Source organism: Mobula birostris, chromosome 8 (assembly GCF_030028105.1).
Source record: "Mobula birostris isolate sMobBir1 chromosome 8, sMobBir1.hap1, whole genome shotgun sequence".
Lineage (NCBI taxonomy): Eukaryota > Metazoa > Chordata > Chondrichthyes > Myliobatiformes > Myliobatidae > Mobula > Mobula birostris.
In genome coordinates this window covers 15,758,120-15,778,602 of record NC_092377.1, presented here as the reverse complement: position 1 = coordinate 15,778,602, position 20,483 = coordinate 15,758,120, and the positions used below count along the sequence as shown (strand labels likewise).

Below are 20,483 nucleotides of genomic sequence, written 5' to 3'. Positions count from 1 at the left end.
AGGAGTTCAGCAGGTCAGGCAGCATCTATGGATGCAAATAAACAGTCAACGTTTCTGGTCAAGAACCTTCAGTGGGCCTGGATCTCAGCAAAACATCAACTGCTTATTCCCATCCATAGAGGCTGCCTGACCTGCTGAGCACAACCAGCACATTGAGTGTATTGCTCTGGATTTCCAGCATCTGCCGTGCCTCTTGTGTCTAAATTATCTGACATGCTTTCTCACAGGTATTTTTAAAAGAGCACCTGACGAAACAGTCCAACATAAACTTGGTGGATTTGGCTGGTAGTGAGCGGCAGAAATCCTCGGGTTCTGAGGGGGACCGTCTCAGGGAGGGAACGGCTATCAACCTCAGCCTGACCACCCTGGGCAACGTCATCAGGTGAGGTGCTTCCTGGAACTGAAACAAACTGTGCAAGGTGGCAAAATTAAAGCTCCTGATTACTTTCCTGATTTCAGGTGCATTTTACAGTCAATTTTTTTTAAGCCTTTTCTTTAAAAAAAAATCTGGGAATATTATAGTAAATTTGATAACATTGTAAATTTTCTGTCATGCCTGACCAAGAGCTCCATTTTTTTCTATTGAAGAACTCTGATTGAGGTTGCTTAAAGTTCAGGCAATGGTAACATCATCAACATTTAAAGAAAAATGACCACAACAATAAATAGTCCAAATGGGAAAACTACACAGTCCACCGATGCTTCTGCTAAAAATGCAGATTAGTTCTGAAATGACTGCACAATTTGAATATACTTCCATTGGTATTTGAGAACTTCCAGCAGGGAGATGATGCCTGAAATTTTTTGGATTGTACTGTGCAAAAGTGTTAGGCACACTAGCTATATATACATGCCTTAGACAGTACTATATGTGCCTAAATTATTACAGTACTGTGCAAACGTCTTAGGCACCCTTTCTATATATATGTGCCTTAGGCTTTTGCACAGTATTGTAATTTTATGTTATTGTTCTGTACTGCTGCCACAAATAAGAACAAATTTCATGACGTGTGAGTGATGATAAACCTTATTCTGATATGGGTCTCTATTGTGGACTGAGAGTGGGAAAGAGACAGGGAGAGGGGAATCATGCTTGGGAAAAGGGGAAGGGAGAGGGGAGGGAGTGGGAAGCACCAAAGGATGTTCTGTAATGATCAATAAGCCAATTGTTTGGAATCAAATGTCATCGCCTGGCGTCTCAGGGCTGGGTGTGTCTGCACCTGTGTCACCCCCACCCCCTATCCCGGCACTCTTTTTCTGCCGTCTGTCCCCCAACCCTCCCTTGGCACATCTCCCTCACCATTCTCAATATCCTTTCCTCCTGCTAGATTTACAAACTCGCTCTCCACTCTGACAAGTACGGTACTGTGCAAAGTCTCGGATACATATATATAGTTAAGGTACCTAAGACTTCTGCACAGTACTGCACACAGTGGGTTTCAGATGGTTTCCATTTAGCAGTAAGTAATTATCCAGTGAGGTGTCTGTGGTTCGAACATCATTTCACCAATTCTTTTCATTCCTCTTCTCCAGATGTCGTGAGAAGTTCAGTTAGCATGGAAGAAATCTTCAAGAGTCTGTATGACTGTTGGAGCGATTGGAAGTTTTGCTCAGTGCCTCCCAGGATGCCTGCACACATTCAAGCCTGGGGATGTGGTGCAGGGCAGAAGGAAGGGAAGGCAGCAGAATGTGGCTGCTTCACAGCTGGCCTTGCCCATCCCGTGAATTGTTTGTCCTCTGCCCAATGAAGGGCAGAAGCCCTGGAATGGTTTATCCCTCTGGTGTGCAGAGTCTGTTGTGGTTTTGAAGCGGTTGCTGTGCATGATAGGTCAATCTTGTTTGTTTAAGCCACATTCTTCCTTTTAATCCGTGTGGAGATGTGGGCCAGGACCTGACCCAGCAACCCCCTTTATTCAGTGGAGACTGTGGATGTGAGTGAGGACTGAGATGATACAGAGGTTTTCTCAACTCCCCACAGATTCTTCAAACCTGAGATTTTCAATGCTACACCTGATGCCATTGCTCACAGAGTCCTAGGTCAACAGCCTGAAGGCCCACCAGTGGAGAACCCCCCCAGGAGAACATCATTCTCAACTTGAGTCATAGGATACAGCACAGAAACAGGCCCTTCAACCAAGATACCCACCTCAGCTAGTCCTGTGTACCTGCATTTGACTCATGCCCCTCCAAAGCTACCCATGTGCCTGTTCAAGGTGCCATTGCTGACATGGATATGTTGCAAGGAGAGTCTGTCCTTTCATGTTTTTATGCAAGTGTTTCTGTGCAACTGGCGAGAATCTCCGTGCAGTTTTCCTACCACTGTTTCTGATCCAGTGAGGATTGTGAGTGGGGCAGTGTTTGCTGCCAAGCACAACAACACCACGCCCTTTGCATGGAGGGGACAACATCAACTGGTCTACCAAGACCGTGGCACACTCAAGATGGCATATTTATCTACATTTGGTCTCCCATCCCCAAGACATGCTAAAACCTCCCCAACCCAGGAGAGGCAAAATAAACTCCTGGGTAACACTAAGCCCAATAAGGGAAAGAAATACTACTCATTGCCCCCTTGGGTTGATCCCATGGATCGGTGATTTGGCATTAAGGGAGTCTCATGGAGCCCAGTATGGCTGCCTTTGACCTATTCAGAAAAGTTGCTCTGTGAGCATTTATGCAGGTATATTAAAGCAACACACATCAAGGTTGCTGGTGAACGCAGCAGGCCAGGCAGCATCTGTAGGAAGAGGTGCAGTCGACGTTTCAGGCCGAGACCCTTCGTCAGGACTAACTGAAGGAAGAGTGAGTAAGGGATTTGAAAGTTGGAGAGGGAGGGGGATATCCAAAATGATAGGAGAAGACAGGAGGGGGAGGGATGGAGCCAAGAGCTGGACAGGTGATAGGCAAAAGGGGATACGAGAGGATCATGGGACAGGAGGTCCGGGAAGAAAGACAAGTGGGGGGGGACCCAGAGCATGGGCAAGGGGTATATTCAGAGGGACAGAGGGAGAAAAAGGAGAGTGAGAGAAAGAATGTGTGTATAAAAGTAAGTAACAGATGGGGTACGAGGGGGAGGTGGGACCTTAGCGGAAGTTAGGGAAGTTGATGTTCATGCCATCAGGTTGGAGGCTACCCAGACGGAATATAAGGTGTTGTTCCTCCAACCTGAGTGTGGCTTCATCTTTACAGTAGAGGAGTCCGTGGATAGACATGTCAGAATGGGAATGGGATGTGGAATTAAAATGTGTGGCCACTGGGAGATCCTGCTTTCTCTGGCGGACAGAGCGTTGATGTTCAGCAAAGCGGTCTCCCAGTCTGCGTCGGGTCTCGCCAATATATAAAAGGCTACATCGGGAGCACCGGACGCAGTATATCACCCCAGTCGACTCACAGGTGAAGTGTTGCCTCACCTGGAAGGACTGTTTGGGGCCCTGTATGGCGGTAAGGGAGGAAGTGTAAGGGCATGTGTAGCACATGTTCCGCTTACACGGATAAGTGCCAGGAGAGAGATCAGTGGGGAGGGATGGGGGGGACGAATGGACAAGGGAGTTGCGTAGGGAGCGATCCCTGCGGAATGCGGGGGGTGGGGAGAGAAAGGGGGGAAAGGGAAAAATTCCACATCCCATTCCCATTCTGACATGTCTATCCACGGCCTCCTCTACTGTAAAGATGAAGCCACATTCGGGTTGGAGGAACAACACCTTATATTCCGTCTGGGTAGCCTCCAACCTAATGGCAACTTCCGCTAAGGCCCCACCTCCCCCTCGTACCCCATCTGTTACTTATTTTTATACACACATTCTTTCTCTCACTCTCCTTTTTCTCCCTCTGTCCCTCTGAATATACCTCTTGCCCATCCTCTGGGACCCCCCCCCCCATCCTTGTCTTTCTTCCCGGACCTCCTGTCCCATGATCCTCTCGTATCCCCTTTTGCCTATCACCTGTCCAGCTCTTGGCTCTATCTCTCCCCCTCCTGTCTTCTCCTATCATTTTGGATCTCCCCCTCCCCCTCCAACTTTCAAATTCCTTACTCACTCTTCCTTCAGTTAGTCCTGACGAAGGGTCTCGGCCTGAAACGTCGACTGCACCTCTTCCTACAGATGCTGCCTGGCCTGCTGCGTTCACCAGCAACTTTGATGTGTGTTACTTGAATTTCCAGCATCTGCAGAATTCCTGTTGTTTGCAGGTATATTAGCTTTCTTTGCAATACTTATTTGTTTCATGGTGTATTCTAACTAGGGCTCACAGAGAGACATTAACAGTGGCGTGAAGTGGTAACCAACACATTCACACTGTCAGCCATTAGATAATAAAACTTGATTTGTACTTTGGATTGAGTGAACAAAAAACATTACAACACACTACAGGACCTTTGGTCCACAATGTTATGCCAGTCTTTTAACCTGCCCTAAGATCAATCTAACCCTTCCCTCTGTCATAGCTCTCCATTCTTCGATCATTCATGTGTCTATCAAGAGTCTCTTAAATTCCCCTAATGTATCTGCCTCTGCCACCAACCCCAGTAGGGCCTTTCACACACCCACCACTCTCAGTGTAAAGAAAACTTACCCCTGACATCCCTTCCTGTACTTTCCTCTCGTCACATTAAAATTACTCCCCCTGGTATTAGCTATTTCAGCCCTGGGGAAAATGTCTCCGGCTGTCCACTCAATCTGTGCTTCTATTATTACAAGTTGTGGCCTTGACAATAAACGTCAATGAACTTTGGCTCTTTCTCTCAGTGATGCTGTCCTGAAGACCCCGTGATTATATCATTAACAATCCTGCTAATTGTTGTCAGTTAAATATTTCTCCATCTGGCAGAACTGACCCTTACCTTCAACAAACATAGAACATAGAATAGTACAGCACAGTACAGGCCCTTCGGCCCACAATGTTGTGCCGACCCTCAAACCCTGCCTCCCATATAAGCCCCCACCTTAGATCCCTCCATATACCTGTATAGTAATCTCTTAAACTTCACTAGTGTATCTGCCTCCACCACTGACTCAGGCAGTGTATTCCACACACCAACCACTCTCTGAGTAAAAAACCTTCCTCTAATATCCCCCTTGAACTTCCCACCCCTTACCTTAAAGCCATGTCCTCTTGTATTGAGCAGTGGTGCCCTGGGGAAGAGGTGCTGGCTATCCACTCTATCTATTCCTCTTATTATCTTGTACACCTCTATCATGTCTCCTCTCATCCTCCTCCTCTCCAAGGAGTAAAGCCCTAGCTCCCTTAATCTCTGATCATAATGCATACTTTCTAAACCAGGCAGCATCCTGGTAAATCTCCTCTGTGCCCTTTCCAATGCTTCCACATCCTTCCCATAGTGAGGTGACCAGAACTGGACACAATACTCTGGTTAGTGTGGCCTAACCAGAGTTTTATAGAGCTGCATCATTACATCGCGACTCTTAAACTCTATCCCTCGACTTATGAAAGCTAACACCCCATAAGCTTTCTTAACTACCCTATCCACCTGTGAGGCAACTTTCAGGGATCTGTGGACATGTACCCCGAGATCCCTCTGCTCCTCCACACTACCAAGTATCCTGCCATTTACTTTGTACTCTGCCTTGGAGTTTGTCCTTCCAAAGTGTACCACCTCACACTTCTCCGGGTTGAACTCCATCTGCCACTTCTCAACCCACTTCTGCATCCTATCAATGTCTCCCTGTAATATTTGACAATCCCCTACACTATCTACAACACCACCAACCTTTGTGTCGTCTGCAAACTTGCCAACCCACCCTTCTACCCCCACATCCAGGTCGTTAATAAAAATCACGAAAAGTAGAGGTCCCAGAACAGATCCTTGTGGGACACCACTAGTCACATTCCTCCAATCTGAATGTACTCTCTCCACCACCACCCTCTGCCTTCTGCAGGCAAGCCAATTCTGAATCCACCTGGCCAAACTTCCCTGGATCCCATGCCTTCTAACTTTCTGAATAAGCCTACCGTGTGGAACCTTGTCAAATGCCTTACTAAAATCCATATAGATCACATCCACTGCACTACCCTCATCTATATGCCTGGTCACCTCCTCAAAGAACTCTATCAGGCTTGTTAGACACAATCTGCCGTTCGCAAAGCCATGCTGACTGTCCCTGATCAGGCCATGATTCTCTAAATGCCTATAGATCCTATCTCTAAGAATCTTTTCCAACAGCTTTCCCACCACAGACGTAAGGCTCACTGGTCTATAATTACCCGGACTATCCCTGCTACCTTTTTTGAACAAGGGAACAACATTCGCCTCCCTCCAATCCTCCGGTACCATTCCTGTGGACAACGAGGACATAAAGATCCTAGCCAAAGGCTCAGCAATCTCTTCTCTCGCCTCGTGGAGCAGCCGGGGGAATATTCCGTCAGGCCCCGGGGACTTATCTGTCCTAATGTATTATAACTCCAACACCTCCTCTCCCGTAATATCAGCATGCTCCAGAACATCAACCTCACTCATAACTTCCCTTTCGTATCCTCCCACTTTCTCCAAACCAAAGGTGTAGCCGTGGGCGCTCACATGAACCCCAGCTATGCCTGCCTTTTTGTTGGTGACGTGGAACAGTCCGTGTTCCAAGCCTTCAATGGTAATGCTCCCCAACTCTCTTTATGCTACATTGATGATTGTATTGGTGCAGCTTCCTGCACCCACGTTGAGCTCATCAATTTCGTCAAATTTGCCTCCAACTTCCACCCTGCTCTAAAAGTTAATTGATCCATCTCTGATACTTGATCACTATCTCCATCTCTCGGGACAAGTTATCCACTGACATGTTTTACAAACCTACCGACTCTAACAGTTATCTTGACTATACCTCTTCTCAGCCTGTCACTAGTACTAATGCTATTCACTTTTTTCAGTTCCTCTGTCTTTACCGCGTCTGTTCCCAGGATGAGGCTTTCCATTCTAGAACACCTGAGATGTCCTCCTTTTTCAAAGAATGGCGTTTCCCTTCCTCCACTGTCAATTTCCTTCACCCACATCTCCATTTCCCACATATCTGCCCTCACCCCTCCTCCTACCATCATAATGGAGGCAGGGTTCCCCTTGGCCTTACCGCCCCATGAAACTCTGTAACCTCCAGCGTCTCCAATGGGAGTACATCTATCCCACTCCCACTCCACTTTTCATACAGCTTGCTCTTTACCTGATTCTCTTGTCCGTTTGTCCCTCCTGGTACTTATCCCTGCAAGCAGGACAAGAGCTACACCTGCCCTACACCTCCTCCCTCACCACCATTCCGGGCCCCAAGCAGTCCTTCCAGGTGAGGCGATACTTTACCTGTGAGCTTATCAGGGTCATGCACTGCACCTGGTGCTCCTATTGCGGCCTCCCCTGCATTGGTGAGACCCGACACGTATTCAGTTTCCACCATGCCATGTGCCTTCTCTCTTGTCAGCCTCAAGAGGTACAGTCCCTTGGTGGCTACCCGTATCAATTTGACTTCCCATTCCCATTCCCATTCTGGCACGTCGGTCCATGGCTGCCTCTACTACCAGGATGAGGCCAAACTCAGGTTGAAGCAGCAACACCTCATCTTCCATCTGGGTAGCCTCCAACTCATGTAGCAGGAACATTGATTTTCCAATTTCTAGTAAATTTCTCCCCTCTTCCTCCTCCTCGCTTTTTCCATTCCTCATTCTGGTTACCCTCTCACCCCTCTCTTCTTCTCACCCTCAAATCACCTCTCTCTGGTTCTCCACCTTATTCCTTTTCTCCCATGGTCCACCCTCCTCTCCTATTAGATTCTTCTTCAGACTTTACCTCTTCCACCTATCCCTCCCCCTTTCTGACAACAACGCCTCCGCAAGATCAGATTAGTGGTGTTCTGCAGGGGTCCGTGTTGGATCTGCTGCTTTTCATATTCTGTGTTTGTGATCTGGATGATGGAATTGAAGGCTTTGTGGCCAAGTTTGCAGATGACACCCCAGTACAAAGATGGCGGGACAGGTAGTGTTTGGGAAGCAGGGACTCTGCAGAGGGACATGGACAGATTAAGAAATAGGCAAAGAAGTGACAGATGGAAAATAGTATGGGGAAGTGTATGGTCATGCTCATTGGTAGAAGGAATAAAGACATAGATTATTTTCTAAACAGGAAGTTTATTCAGAAATTGGAGGTGCAAAGGCACCTGAAAGTCCTAGTGCAGGGTTCTCTAAAGGAGTACAATATAAAAGCAAGGATCTATTGTTGAGGCTTTTCTGTATAAGATCTCATTTGGAGTATTGTGATCAGTTTTTGGGTCCCATATCTTAGGAAGGGTGTGCTGGCATTGGAGAAGGTCCAGAGGAGGTTTACGAGAATGATCTTGGGAATGGCTCTGGGCCTGTACTTGCTGGAGTTTAGAAAAATGAGAGGGGAATCTCACTGAAACCTATTGAATATTGAAAGGTCTAGATAGAGTGGACATGGAGAGGGTGTTGTAACAGTGGGTGTTTCTCGGAGCAGGGGGCTCAGAATACAAGGACATCCCTTTAGGACAGAGATGAGGAGGAACTTCTTTAGCCAGAGGGTGGTGAATCTGAGGAATTCATTGGCATAGAAGGCTGTGGAGGCCAAGTCATTGGGTGTATTTAGAGAGGAGGTTCTTGATTAGTAAGGGTGTCAAAGGTTACAGGGAGAAGGCAGGAGAATGGGGCTGAGAGGCATAATAAATCGGCCATGACTGAATGGTGGTGTGGACTCAATTACCAAATGGCCTGGTTCTGCTCCTATACCTTATGGTCGTATCTCACATCATTAAACTGATTGGGATGATAAACAATACTGGACAAGACTGTCAACATGCTGCTGAAAGCACACAGGCCACGCCAGTTAAGGACTGTCGGATTACTGACCAAACAGACAGTGGGGCATTAGTTTAACCACAATAACACCTTGCTAGCAACTTTCCCCAGAGCCAGCTTCTCATTTCCATCATTTTATACTGAATTTAAATATATCAGCTGGAACAAAGCGATTTGAATTCTTGTTCTCTTTCTGTTTATCAAACCCTCTGGATTATTAATTTACCCCGACAGTCACAGTACTGATGATGGATCTCAACCTGAAATGACTGTTTATTGCTTTCCATAGATGCTGCCTGACCTGTTGAGTTCGTTCAGCATTTTGTCGGTGCTGCCCTGGATTTCCAGCATCTCGTCAGTTGTGCACCCATTCTCCTTCATGCTCTGTGGACACGTATTATCAAGTGTTTTTCTCTCTGTATTTCTCCCCAGCGCCTTAGCAGAAACAGCTACGGGGAAGAGGGTGCCCCACATACCCTATAGAAATTCCACACTTACTAAACTCCTGCAGCCTGCCCTAGGTGGAAACAGCAAGACTCTGATGGTAAATGCTCAGGAAATCTGCCCTGCCTAAGAAAGCGTCCACAATGTTGGCACCAGTGAGCCATTCTCACACAGGACATGATGTTGGTGAAGCCACACTTGGAGAACTGTGTAGAGTTATGGTCACCCTGTTACAGGAAAGACAATGTCAAGCTGGAGAGGGCGCAGAAGAGATTTCTGAGGATGTTGCCTGAACTTCAGGGCTTGAGTTACAAGTTGGCCACATGGGATCTTTATTCCTCAGAGCGCAGGAGAACTAAGGGGTGATGTCATATAAGGTGGATGGGCATAGTCTTTTCCCAAGGGTTGAGGAGTCCAAAAGTAGAGGGCACGGACATTAGATAAGAGGGGAAAGATTTAAGAGACCTGAGAGATCACTCCTTTACACAGAGAGTAGCGAGGACCTGGAACCAGCTGCCAGAGGAAGTGGTCGAAGTCGGTACAATTGCAACATTTAAAAGACATCTGGATAGGTACGTGGAGGGGGAAGGCTTGCAAGATTATGGGTTCAACACGGGCAACTGGGATTAGCAGGGAGGATGCTGTGGTCTGCATGGACGAGTTGAGCTGAAGCGACTGTTTCTCTGCTGTGTTACTGTCACTGCCGTCTCTCTCTCTTTGATGAAAGAACCTTTCAATTCTCTTGCAGATCGCAGCAGTCAGTCCAGCTGACATTTGTTACGAGGAAACCCTCTCAACGTTACGTTACGCTGAAAGGTAAAACGATGGGGAGTTTTACTGGGGGAGAATTGGCCTACGTTGTTAAAGCTGACTTGTGCCATTCTAAACTACTTTACTACCACTGAGATTCTGTTAGTCACTATTGCGATAGCTCATTGTCATTTTGCAATTACATCAGGAATGTGGTGATGAATAGATCTGCTGCTTTTTGGTGATTGTAGTTGAAAGATAAATATTGGTCAGAACACAGAGGAAGAATTTTGAATTGTTATCAGGAATATTCTTTCCACCAAGTTGTGACTTATCACCCTCCTATGGTCCACTCTCCTCTCCAATCAGATTCCTTCTTCTCCAGCCCTTGACCTTCCCCACCCACCTGACTTCACCTATCACCGTTCTGCTAGCCTGCTTCCCTCGCTCCCCCCCCACACTCCACCTTTTCATTCTGGCGTCACCCCCTTCCTTCTCAGTCCTGAAGAAGGGTCTCAGCCTGAAACACTGACTGTTTAATTCATTTCTGTAAATGCTGCTTGACCTGCTGAGTTCCTCCAGCATTTTGGGTGTGTTGCTTTGGATTTCCAGCATTCGCAGACTTTCTTGTGTGCATTATATTTAATGCTTATTTACCTATTATTATTATTATTATTATTATTATTATTATTATTATTTCTTCTTTCTTTTTGTATTTGCATAGTTTGTCCGCCTTGTTGGTAGGTTTTTCATCGATTCTATTATGGTTATTGGATTTGTTGAGTATGCCCACAAGAAATGAGTCTCAGGATTGTATATTGTAGCATACATGAACTTTGATAATAAACTTACTTTGAGGTTTGAATGATGGCACTTCTGACACTGCAATCCCTAGTATTGCTTTAGAGAATAAACCATGATTTACTGCTTGGCTCTGGAGGAGAAGCTTGAACCTGTGATCTTCTGGTTCAGGTGTGGGGGCAGCCAATTGAACTGGACAGTTGACCACTGAAAATAGAGATGAGGGGCATTTTGTTTCCTTAGAGGCACATGAATCTTTGGAAATTTCTCTCCCCTTAAGAGTTTGGGAGGCTATTCGTCGTAGTCCAATGGTCAACTCGATGATGGACTTCGGATTGTGTGGATTAATCTCCCTGTTCCCTACACAAGAGGTTCTGCAGATGCTGGAAATCCAGAGCAACACACACAAAATGTGGTTAACATGACACTATTACAGCTCAGGGCATTGGAGTTCGGAGTTCAATTCTGACACCATCTGTAAGAAGTTAGTCTGTCCTTCCTGTGACCACATGTGTTTCCTTCGGGTGCTCTGGATTCCTCCACAGTCCAAAGATGTACTGTTAGGAGCTTAATTGGTCATTGTAAATTGTCCTGTGATTAGGCTAGGTTTACATAAGTGTGTTGTTGGGTGGTGTGGCTCTTTGGGCCAGAAAGTCCTGTATCGCTGAATAACTAACTCAGGTCAGGCAGCATCTCTGAAAGAGAATAAACAGTCAATGTTTTGCGTGGAGACCCTTCATCCTGTTTCTTCCCCTCCACAGGTGTGGCCTGACTTGCTGAGTTCCTCCAGCATTTTGTGTGTGTCTCCCTGTTCCCTGTGTTTATGTGCACCCTATTTGCATTTTGATGCCCAAAGGACAAAAAGTATTCGGAACAAGGCAGTGATAAATGAAAATCCAACAGAGCGACTTATTCAGGAGTTAAAAGCCGAGAATGCCAAGTTGCAATTAAAGATCATGAAAATGAGAAACTCTGGACAAAGGGTAGAGGAGGAAACAGGTAGGAACCTCTGACTGGTGAAGTAGAATGTAAAGGTTTTTGTTCTTAATTCAGCAATACCATGGCCTGTCGTGTTGTCTTTTGAGATGAAGTTACTTGGTGAAAGTCCTGAAGCTAAATTAGCAGAGTTTGCTGTTTAAGATCTTGATATGTCATCAAGGTCAGTACAGCCATTTGTAAATATTTGGGGAGCTGGTACTTTACCGAGAGAAGCATCTGAACTATGACAGCAAAAGCAATCAAAATGAAACAATTCCAACATTCCCCAAGCCTCACTCAGAACTCAGTAATCTTCATCTCACTTGCAGCAGTTAACCATCTTGTCTCCATCCAGTATAAATTCCTGCCCTTCCCTCCTCTCCGCAGTTGCTAACACCTTGTCTCTGTTGGGATATCTCATGCTCCACCATTATGTCTAGATTTAACTTGAAAGCATGCTATCCTTTCTTCACCAGAGAAGCTACGATGCCTGCTGACTGAGAATGAACTCCAGATGGTGGAGATTCAAACATCGTGGGAGCAGCGCCTTGAGAAAGCACAGAAAGAATGGAAGCATCGATACGTAAACCTAATGCAGGTATGGCTGGTGAATAAGGGTCCTGTCCTCAGTCAGTTAATTACTAATGTATGTCTAGCCAAAGAGCAAAATACTGCAGATGCTGAAACTCTGAAGTAAAGATAAAAATGCTGGGAATATCCAGCAGGTCAGGCAGCATCCATGGTAAGGGATAGTTAACATTTCAGATTTTATTTAACAAAATGAACTTTATTCATAATAAACAATACAGTACTGTGCAAAAATCTTAAGCACATATATAGCTAGGTTGCCTAAGACTTTTGCACAATACTGTAGTAATTTTACATATTGCTCTGTACTGCTGCTGCTGCAAAAAAAACAAATTTCATGACATGATGATAAACCTGATTCTGATATGGGTTTCTATTGTGGACTGAGTGTGGGAAGGGGCCAGGGAGAGGGGAATCATCGTTGGGAAAAGGGGAAGGGAGAGGGGAGGGAGCAGGAAGCACCAGATGACATTCTGTCTGAAATGATAAATAAACCAATTGTCTGGAATTAAATTACCTTGCCTGGTGTCTTAGGGCTGGGTGTGTCTGCACTCACACCACTTCCCATCCTGGTACACCTTCTCTCCCACCTGTCCCACACCCCTCTTGTGGTGCTCCACCCTCGCCATTCCCAACATCTAGGCATCCCAGATGTGCGTAAGACTTTTGTACAGTGCTGTATTTACAAGAATAAACCATTCAATGTTTTTTCATTCTTTATATTCACAGTCAATGGTTTCCATACTGTTCTACTGCATTCATTCACACCAATAGCACAGCTGCCACTCACGTGCTGTTCTGGGGCAGTACACTGCTCCCTCCCCCAACCTGGTCCCTCCGTCTCCAGTAGGGGAAGAAGCCTACACTGTGGTCCCTCCCCACCAAGCTTCAGTGCCTCCCTCAGCACATACCCCCACATCCTGGAAGGTGCCAGAATCAGATTCCAATTTATTATCACCGGCATGTGTCGTGAAATTTGTCCAAGGTGAAATGCCAGTCGACAGCATTCCTCCACGGACACCTTGAAGTGCTGGCAGGCCAGCAAGCTTCAGGTAGCCCAAAAGAGTTTCATCGAATTGATCATCTGCCAATAACACTTGATATTTGTCTCCGTGCGTGTCCCTCGGAACACCCATTGATCGGAGTCCTCTGTCACACATCTGCTTGGAACGAACTGTGACACAGGCCCTTTCATCTTTGTCCACACTCTTCACAAACTTAGAGTGCACAAAGAGGCGAGATACTGTCTCTTCCCCACTACAGTTATCCCCTGGGAAGAGAGCTTTGGGAGTGATGCTCCAGGCATGCAGGAAGGATCCGACTGGGAGGACCCCTCTCACTGCCAGCCGGGCAAGGTCTGGTGCCTGTTGGGGAGGCCTGGCGTTGAGGCATTCCGTCTGAAGGTCTGGGCAGTCCGCTCGGAAAACTGCTCCACTGTGTCCATCAAGGCCTTCTCCTGCAGCGTCTGCAGGATGTTCTGTGCTGACCACTGCCTGTGGTCAAAGGTGTTGGTCTGGAAGAGCTTTTCCACCAAGGACAGGTAGTGCAGCGGTGGCCAACTGAATGTGACATTGCACAGCAACAGAGCTAGACCCCTCCTTCACAACACTGGGGTCAGATAGAACCTCGGCATGTAGAGGTAATTGGTGTCCACGTAATTAGATTCCACACACAGCCTGGTGCAGCCACACATGAAGGTAGTCATCAGGGTGAGGCCGACATTGGATATGTTTTTTGTTAACATTTCAGATGACCTTTAATCAGAATAAGGACAAATTGATATGCACATTCATCTGAAAATGGATCAGAAATAGCATCTCCAACTCACTGATAATCAACACTGGTGCACCTCAAAGATGTGTGCTTAGCCCACTGTTCTACACTCTCTACACCTACATTTATATGGCTAGGAATAGCTCAAATGCTACCTATAAAATTGCTGACAATTGTTGGCAGAATTTCAGATAGTGACAAGAGGGCATACAGGAGTGAGATATATCTACTCGTTGAGTGGGGTCGCATCAACGACCTTGCACTCAACATTAGTAAGACCAAACAACTGATTGTGGACTTCAGAAAGGGTAAGATGAGGGAACATGCAACAGTCCTCATTGAGGGATCAGAGAGGAAAGAGTGAGCAATTTCAAGTTCCTGGGTATCAATACCTGGACTCAGCTATGAAAAATGAACAATTGCAGCTATATTTCATTAGGAGTTTGAGGAGATTTGGTATGTCACCTAAAACACTCTTAGATTTCTACAGATACTGTGGAAAGTATTCTAGCTGCCTGCATCAGCGTCTGGTACATACAGGATTGAAGAAAGCTGTAGAGAATTGTAAACTTAGTCAGCTCTGTCACGGGCACTAGCCTCTGTAGTATCCAGGACATCTTCAAGGAGTGATGTCTCAAAAGGGCAGCGTCCATCATTAAGGACCCCCATCACACAGGCCATGCCCTGTTTTCACTGTTACCACCAGGAAGAAGGTACACACTCAATGATTCAGGAACAGCTTCTTCCCCTCTACCGTCTGATTTCTGAATGGACATTGAACCCATGACCACTACCTCACTACTTTTTTATTTCCAGTTTTTCTTATTTAATTCAACTATTTAATATATCTATACTGTATTTCATGTTTTTTTCTCTATTATTATGAATTGCATTGTACTGCTGCAAAGTCAAATTTCATGACATATGCTGGTGATATTAAACATAATTCTGAAATACTGTAATATACTTTTAATATATGGAAAATGAGATTTCATGAAAATATTTTCATAAAATTTTAATAATAAAGCTGTTATTATTTCAAACCCAAAAATAGACCGTAAAGTCTCTCTTCGGGGTATTTAATGTACAGCACATCAAAGATTTAATAAAATGAAAGAGGATAGTCAGAGCTCGGGAGGAAGCAGGTGACATAAATCCAAAAAAGAAGTATATAGCTTCTGTCACTGAGTTCCTTCAGTATGGGGAGTATTACAATTCTAGTAAAAGATCACTGAAATTCTAAAACACCAGCCTGAATCTAAGAAAATTGTTTGTAGTTTAGCACATCTGAATTAATTTCTGAAGTTATTTTGTTAAATATTAATTGTATCAGGATTGCATAGTCACCAAGTTAATCCGGCTGGTTTGAGTACTTGATACAACGGAAAGCATCAGGGAGCTTTCTATATCTGTTTTTCAGGAACGGTTCCTGACTCAGTTATTCCCTTATCTGTCGAATGTGAACGTGGATCCACAGCTCTCTGCCTTTGTCAAGCACTTCATCCAGGATGGTACTGCCCTCTAATGCCGTGCTCTGATCTAAGTCCAGGTTTTACTTGCTCCCCTTTCTGATTGTTCTGATCTTCATGTGGGTGCAGTCCATTTACACTGAAATCTGAACCTGCTTGATAAATTTCTGCATTCTCGTACCTGTTCTCAAACAGGAAAGGAAATGGTTTTGCCTGTGTTTGGAGAGGTCTGGTAGTTCTTTAGAAATTGTGAAGATGTACGGTCTTCCTTCCATGGTTGTATCTCCTAAAATCATTTTCTTTAACCCACCGCCACCATCTCTCTTCCCCAAGTCATTTCTTGTCACCACAAACTACAGCCCTGTGAACTTTATGGCCCATCTGCAGATTAAAAGCTCTTCTTCGCTCAATGTTTTCCAGATCTGATTGAAAGTCTTTAACCATTTTGAAACAGTAGCCTTGCTTTTCATGCGTCAGAGGCAGTGGGAGAGCACAGATGCATTAAGAATGGTGCTGGGGATGATTGATTCCCGCCGCTGCCCGTACATTCTCCCCGTGACTGCGTGTGTTTTCTCTGGGTGCTCTGGTTTCCTCCCACATTCCAAAGCTGTACTGGTTGGTCATTGTAAACCGTCCCGTGATTAGGTCTGGATTAAATTGGTATTGCTGGGTGGTGCAGCTCAAAGGGCAGGCTCTGCACTGTATGTCAATACATAAATAAATTACAGATAAATTTGGAGATGTCCACAAGGTGCCTGAAACTTCAGTACCATAGTAAGTGACGGTAATACAGTTACCTGTTGAACTTGATTGTTCTTATCTCCCTTCGGTTGTGAACTTTTCCAAAACCCTAGAAAATCCGAACTGCTGAATGGTGAGGGTTACAACCTTGTACAATAAATAACTCACCTTCCTTGCCTGATCACTCTGCATCCTACAAGAAGCTGGCAGCAGGTTTCAGATTTTTAGGGAACTAACCTGACGTTAAATTCTTTCCACCTTGGTTCTTTGTTCCTCTTTTTGTAGACACTGGCTTTCAAGTGAGTGCAACAACCACCTTCCAGTATTTGTTTAAATTGTGCTCAATAACTTATAAAGTGTAGGTTCTGTAAAGTCAATCTTAAAATGAAAGTCCTTCTCTCCCCTTCTACCCTTACGTTACAGAGAGCCTTTACTATGGCCAGTAATTCTCAAACTCAAGTCATAAAACCTTAACAACACCAATCATTCCATGCTGCCCCTGACCCATCCCGGCCTGTTTATTGGATGTTGAAAAGTGGGCAGTGTGGTAGAATAGCGGCCAGCATAATGCTATTATGGTGCCACTGACGAGGGTTCAATTCCCACTGCTGTCTGTAAGGAGTGTGTATGTTTCCCACCCCCCGTGACTGTGTGGGTTTCCTCTGGGTGATTTGGTTTCCTCCCACATGCAGGGTAATTTGTCACGAGTATAATTGTGCAGCATGGGCTCATGGGCCAGAAGGACCTGTTACCGTACTGTATCTCTAAATAAATAAATTCCATAAGATAGGGGATGGACCAAGGTGTAAGATGGGATGGAGGTGCTTATTAAGGCCCTGGGTGACTCCCTTTCCCATTACAACTATGAGTTATTGATAACCTGAAACATCGACTGTTTATTCCTGTCCATGGATGTTGCCTGACCTGCTAAGTTCCTTCAGCACTTTGTGTGTGAAGCTCCATATTTCCAGCATCTGCAGAATCTCTAGCATTTATGAGCCATGTTGCCTGATTCTCTAATGGATCAGTCGGCAAATGGCAGCACACTCTGACACAGTGGCTTCTAAGGTGTTACTGTCCCTTTTAAATGTATTTTTTATGATCACAAGACCCTGATGGACATTAAGAACTCAATGTAGGTCTACCCCATTAGCAAGTTACTCATTGGTGGAGAAAGTGAATTAGCTGGACTTGGTGTGGACTCTGTTGCTGTCTGCTACAGAGGGGAGTCAGAGTCAGTGTGCAAAGGCGGTGTGCAGTCTAACAATGAGTAATTGTCTTAATCAACACACATCAAAGTTGCTGGTGAACGCAGCAGGCCAGGCAGCATCTCTAGGAAGAGGTACAGTCGACGTTTCAGGCCGAGACCCTTCGTCAGGACTTCGTCTCGGCCTGAAACATCCAATGTGCCTCTTCCTAGAGATGCTGCCTGGCCTGCTGCATTCGCCAGCAACTTTGATGTGTGTTGCTTGAATTTCCAGCATCTGCAGAATTCCTCGTGTTTGAATGGTCTTAATCACTTTTGTTGTGATCGTGAGACCCTGTTGGATATTGGTAGTTCACTGGTTTATTGGTGGGACCAACGGGGGAGAAGCTGTGTGGCCTCACACCGTGGGGTCGCATGTTTGCAGCCATCCAGGACAGAAGAGTGGGAGTCAGTGTGGTGCGGCGTCCAGGCTGGAGTCAGGGCTGCCCTCCAGTGTTCGCTCGGCAGAAGACTGGGCCTCAAGCTGCGGTGTTGCCTGTTTGCAGCTGCACAGAGAGAAATGTCCGAGTCAGTGCTGGAGGCAATGTGGCGTGGCGTCCAGGCTGGAGTCAGTGCTGCCCTCCAGTGTTTGCTTGGCAGAAGACAAGCATATTGTGTTCAACTGCAGATTGCTGCATCAATCATGGATTCCGGGACTTGGACTATATATATATACATTTATATATTTTTGAGTGTGATTGTGTTTTACAAACTACCGTATATGAGCCTTGTGCTGTGTATGACCATTAGTACTTTGTTTTGCACCTTGGCCCTGGAGTAAAGCTGCTTCATTTGGCTGTATTCATGTATTCATGACAATTAAACTCGAACTTCATGAACACAAACAGTGGAGGACAGGCTATGAATCAGTTAAATTGTTCAACAATTTAAGACCAAATTGAAGTAACAGCAATAAAATATCAGGCATCAGAATGATCGATAAAACAGAATCCTGCAGTCAAACATGTCGTGACTTAGTTCTTCTACTTCCCACTATCTGGGGAGATTAACTTCTGGTTTATGTATTTTCTCCACTCGATATAAAAAATAGGAGTAGGAGTAGGCTATTTAGCCTGCTTGACTGTTCACTGTGATCATTTACTTCACTACCCTGTTCCTGCCTTCACCCTCATACACCTTGAGCATTCAGAAATATATTTATCTACTGCTCATATATATTTAATGACTTGGCCTTCATTGCCTTCTGTGGTAGATAGTTCATGTTCACCACTCTTGGGTTAATATATTTCTCTTTATCTTGATCCTTAAATCTTGTTCTAAATAGCAGGCTCCGTGTCCTGAGGTTGTATCTTGTCTGTCTGGTCCTGTTAGAATTTTACTGGTCAATGTCAATGATTTGGCTGATGGGATTGATGGCTTTGTTGCAAAGTTTGCAACCAATACAAAGATAGGTGGAGGGGCAGGTAGTCTTGAGGAAATAGGAAGGCTACAGGAGGATACAGACAGATTAGGAATATGGGCAAAGAAGTGGCAGATGAAATACACCTGTGCACAGTGAGGAAATTTCTCCCAGGTCAGCGGCGCTTGCTTAAAAGGAGAACTTTGTGGATGTTGGGCTTCATTCTGGCAGCCCATTCAGCAGCGCAAAGAAGCGTTGACTCTGCGTAAGTTACCGAGTAAGTTTCTGTTAAGTTTCCCTTTTCTCTTACTGTGTCGGGATACTTAGTGTAGCTTAAATAGCCATTGTGTGTTCTTCATGCCGGATGTTGGAATCCTGGAAGACACAGAGTCTACCAGGGAACTACATCTGCGTGAAGTGCATCTGGCCGCAGCTCGTTGAAGACCATGTTAGGGATCTGGAGCGGCAGCTGATTGACCTTTAGCTTACATGAGATAGTGAGGAAATCGTCAATCTCAGTTACAGGGAAGTAGACACCCCTAAGATACAGGAGGTGGCTAGCTGGGCGACTGCCAGGAGAAATGGAAATGTGAATAGACAGTTAACGCAGAGCACCCCCATGGCCATTCCCCTCAATAATAAGCATTTTGTTTTGGATAGTGTTATGAGGGAGGGGGGGTGACCTCCCAGGGGAATGCCACAGCGAGCAAGTTACAGGCACTGAGCGTGGGTCCGTGATGCAGAACGGAAAGAGGGAGAAGAGAGGAACAGTAGTGATGGGGACTCAATAGTCAGGGGACCAGACAGGAAATTCTGTGGATGTGAACGGGACACCCGGATGGTATGTTGCCTCCCAGGTGCCAGCATCAGGGATGTCTTGGGTTCCGTCCACAGCATTTTGGAGGGAGAGCAGCTAGATGTCTTGGTATATATTGGTATCAATAACATAGGAAGAAAAAGCAGAGGTCCTGAAAAGAGAGTTTAGAGAGCTAGGCAGAAAACTGAGAAGCACGACCTCCAAGGTAGTAATTTCTGGGTTGCTGTCTGTGCCATGTGCCTGTGAGGGTAGGAACAGGATGATTTGGCAGATAAATGCCTGGCTGACAAGCTAGTTGCGGGGAGCAGTGCTTCAGGTTCTTGGATCATTGGGATCTCTTTTGGGGAGGTATGACCTGTACAAAAGAGACAGTTTGCACCTGAACCCGATGGGGACCAATATACTTGTGGGCAGGTTTGTTAGCTCTGTTGGGGGGGTGGGTACAAACTAAGGTGGCAGAGGGATGGGAACTAGAGCAAAGGGACTCAGGACAGAATGGATGGTAAAAAAGCAAAGATAGCGTGCAGTCAGACTGTCAGGAAGCGCAGGCAGATGATAGGATATAATTGTAGCCAGCCAGGTGAGTATCAGTGCATTAGGGATGCAGAATCAAAAAGGGTAGCAAATACAGTACTCAAAGTGTTATATCTCAAAGCATGGAGTACAAGAAATAAGGTGGATGATCTTGTTGCACGATCACAGATTGTCAGGTATGAT

The 20,483-nt window shown here is 45.6% G+C and overlaps 1 protein-coding gene across 1 annotated transcript in view; it reads left to right on the top strand.

Annotated features, from left to right (window-relative positions):
- The window catches only part of kif28 (kinesin family member 28), a 75,325-nt gene that overhangs the window by 21,401 nt on the left and 33,441 nt on the right, over positions 1-20,483 (top strand). The window contains exons 6-11 of the mRNA XM_072266853.1: positions 228-382; positions 9,232-9,343; positions 9,992-10,059; positions 11,651-11,793; positions 12,249-12,370; positions 15,554-15,644. Coding sequence (XP_072122954.1) covers positions 228-382; positions 9,232-9,343; positions 9,992-10,059; positions 11,651-11,793; positions 12,249-12,370; positions 15,554-15,644 — 691 coding nt within the window. The remainder of the gene's footprint in view (positions 1-227; positions 383-9,231; positions 9,344-9,991; positions 10,060-11,650; positions 11,794-12,248; positions 12,371-15,553; positions 15,645-20,483) is intronic.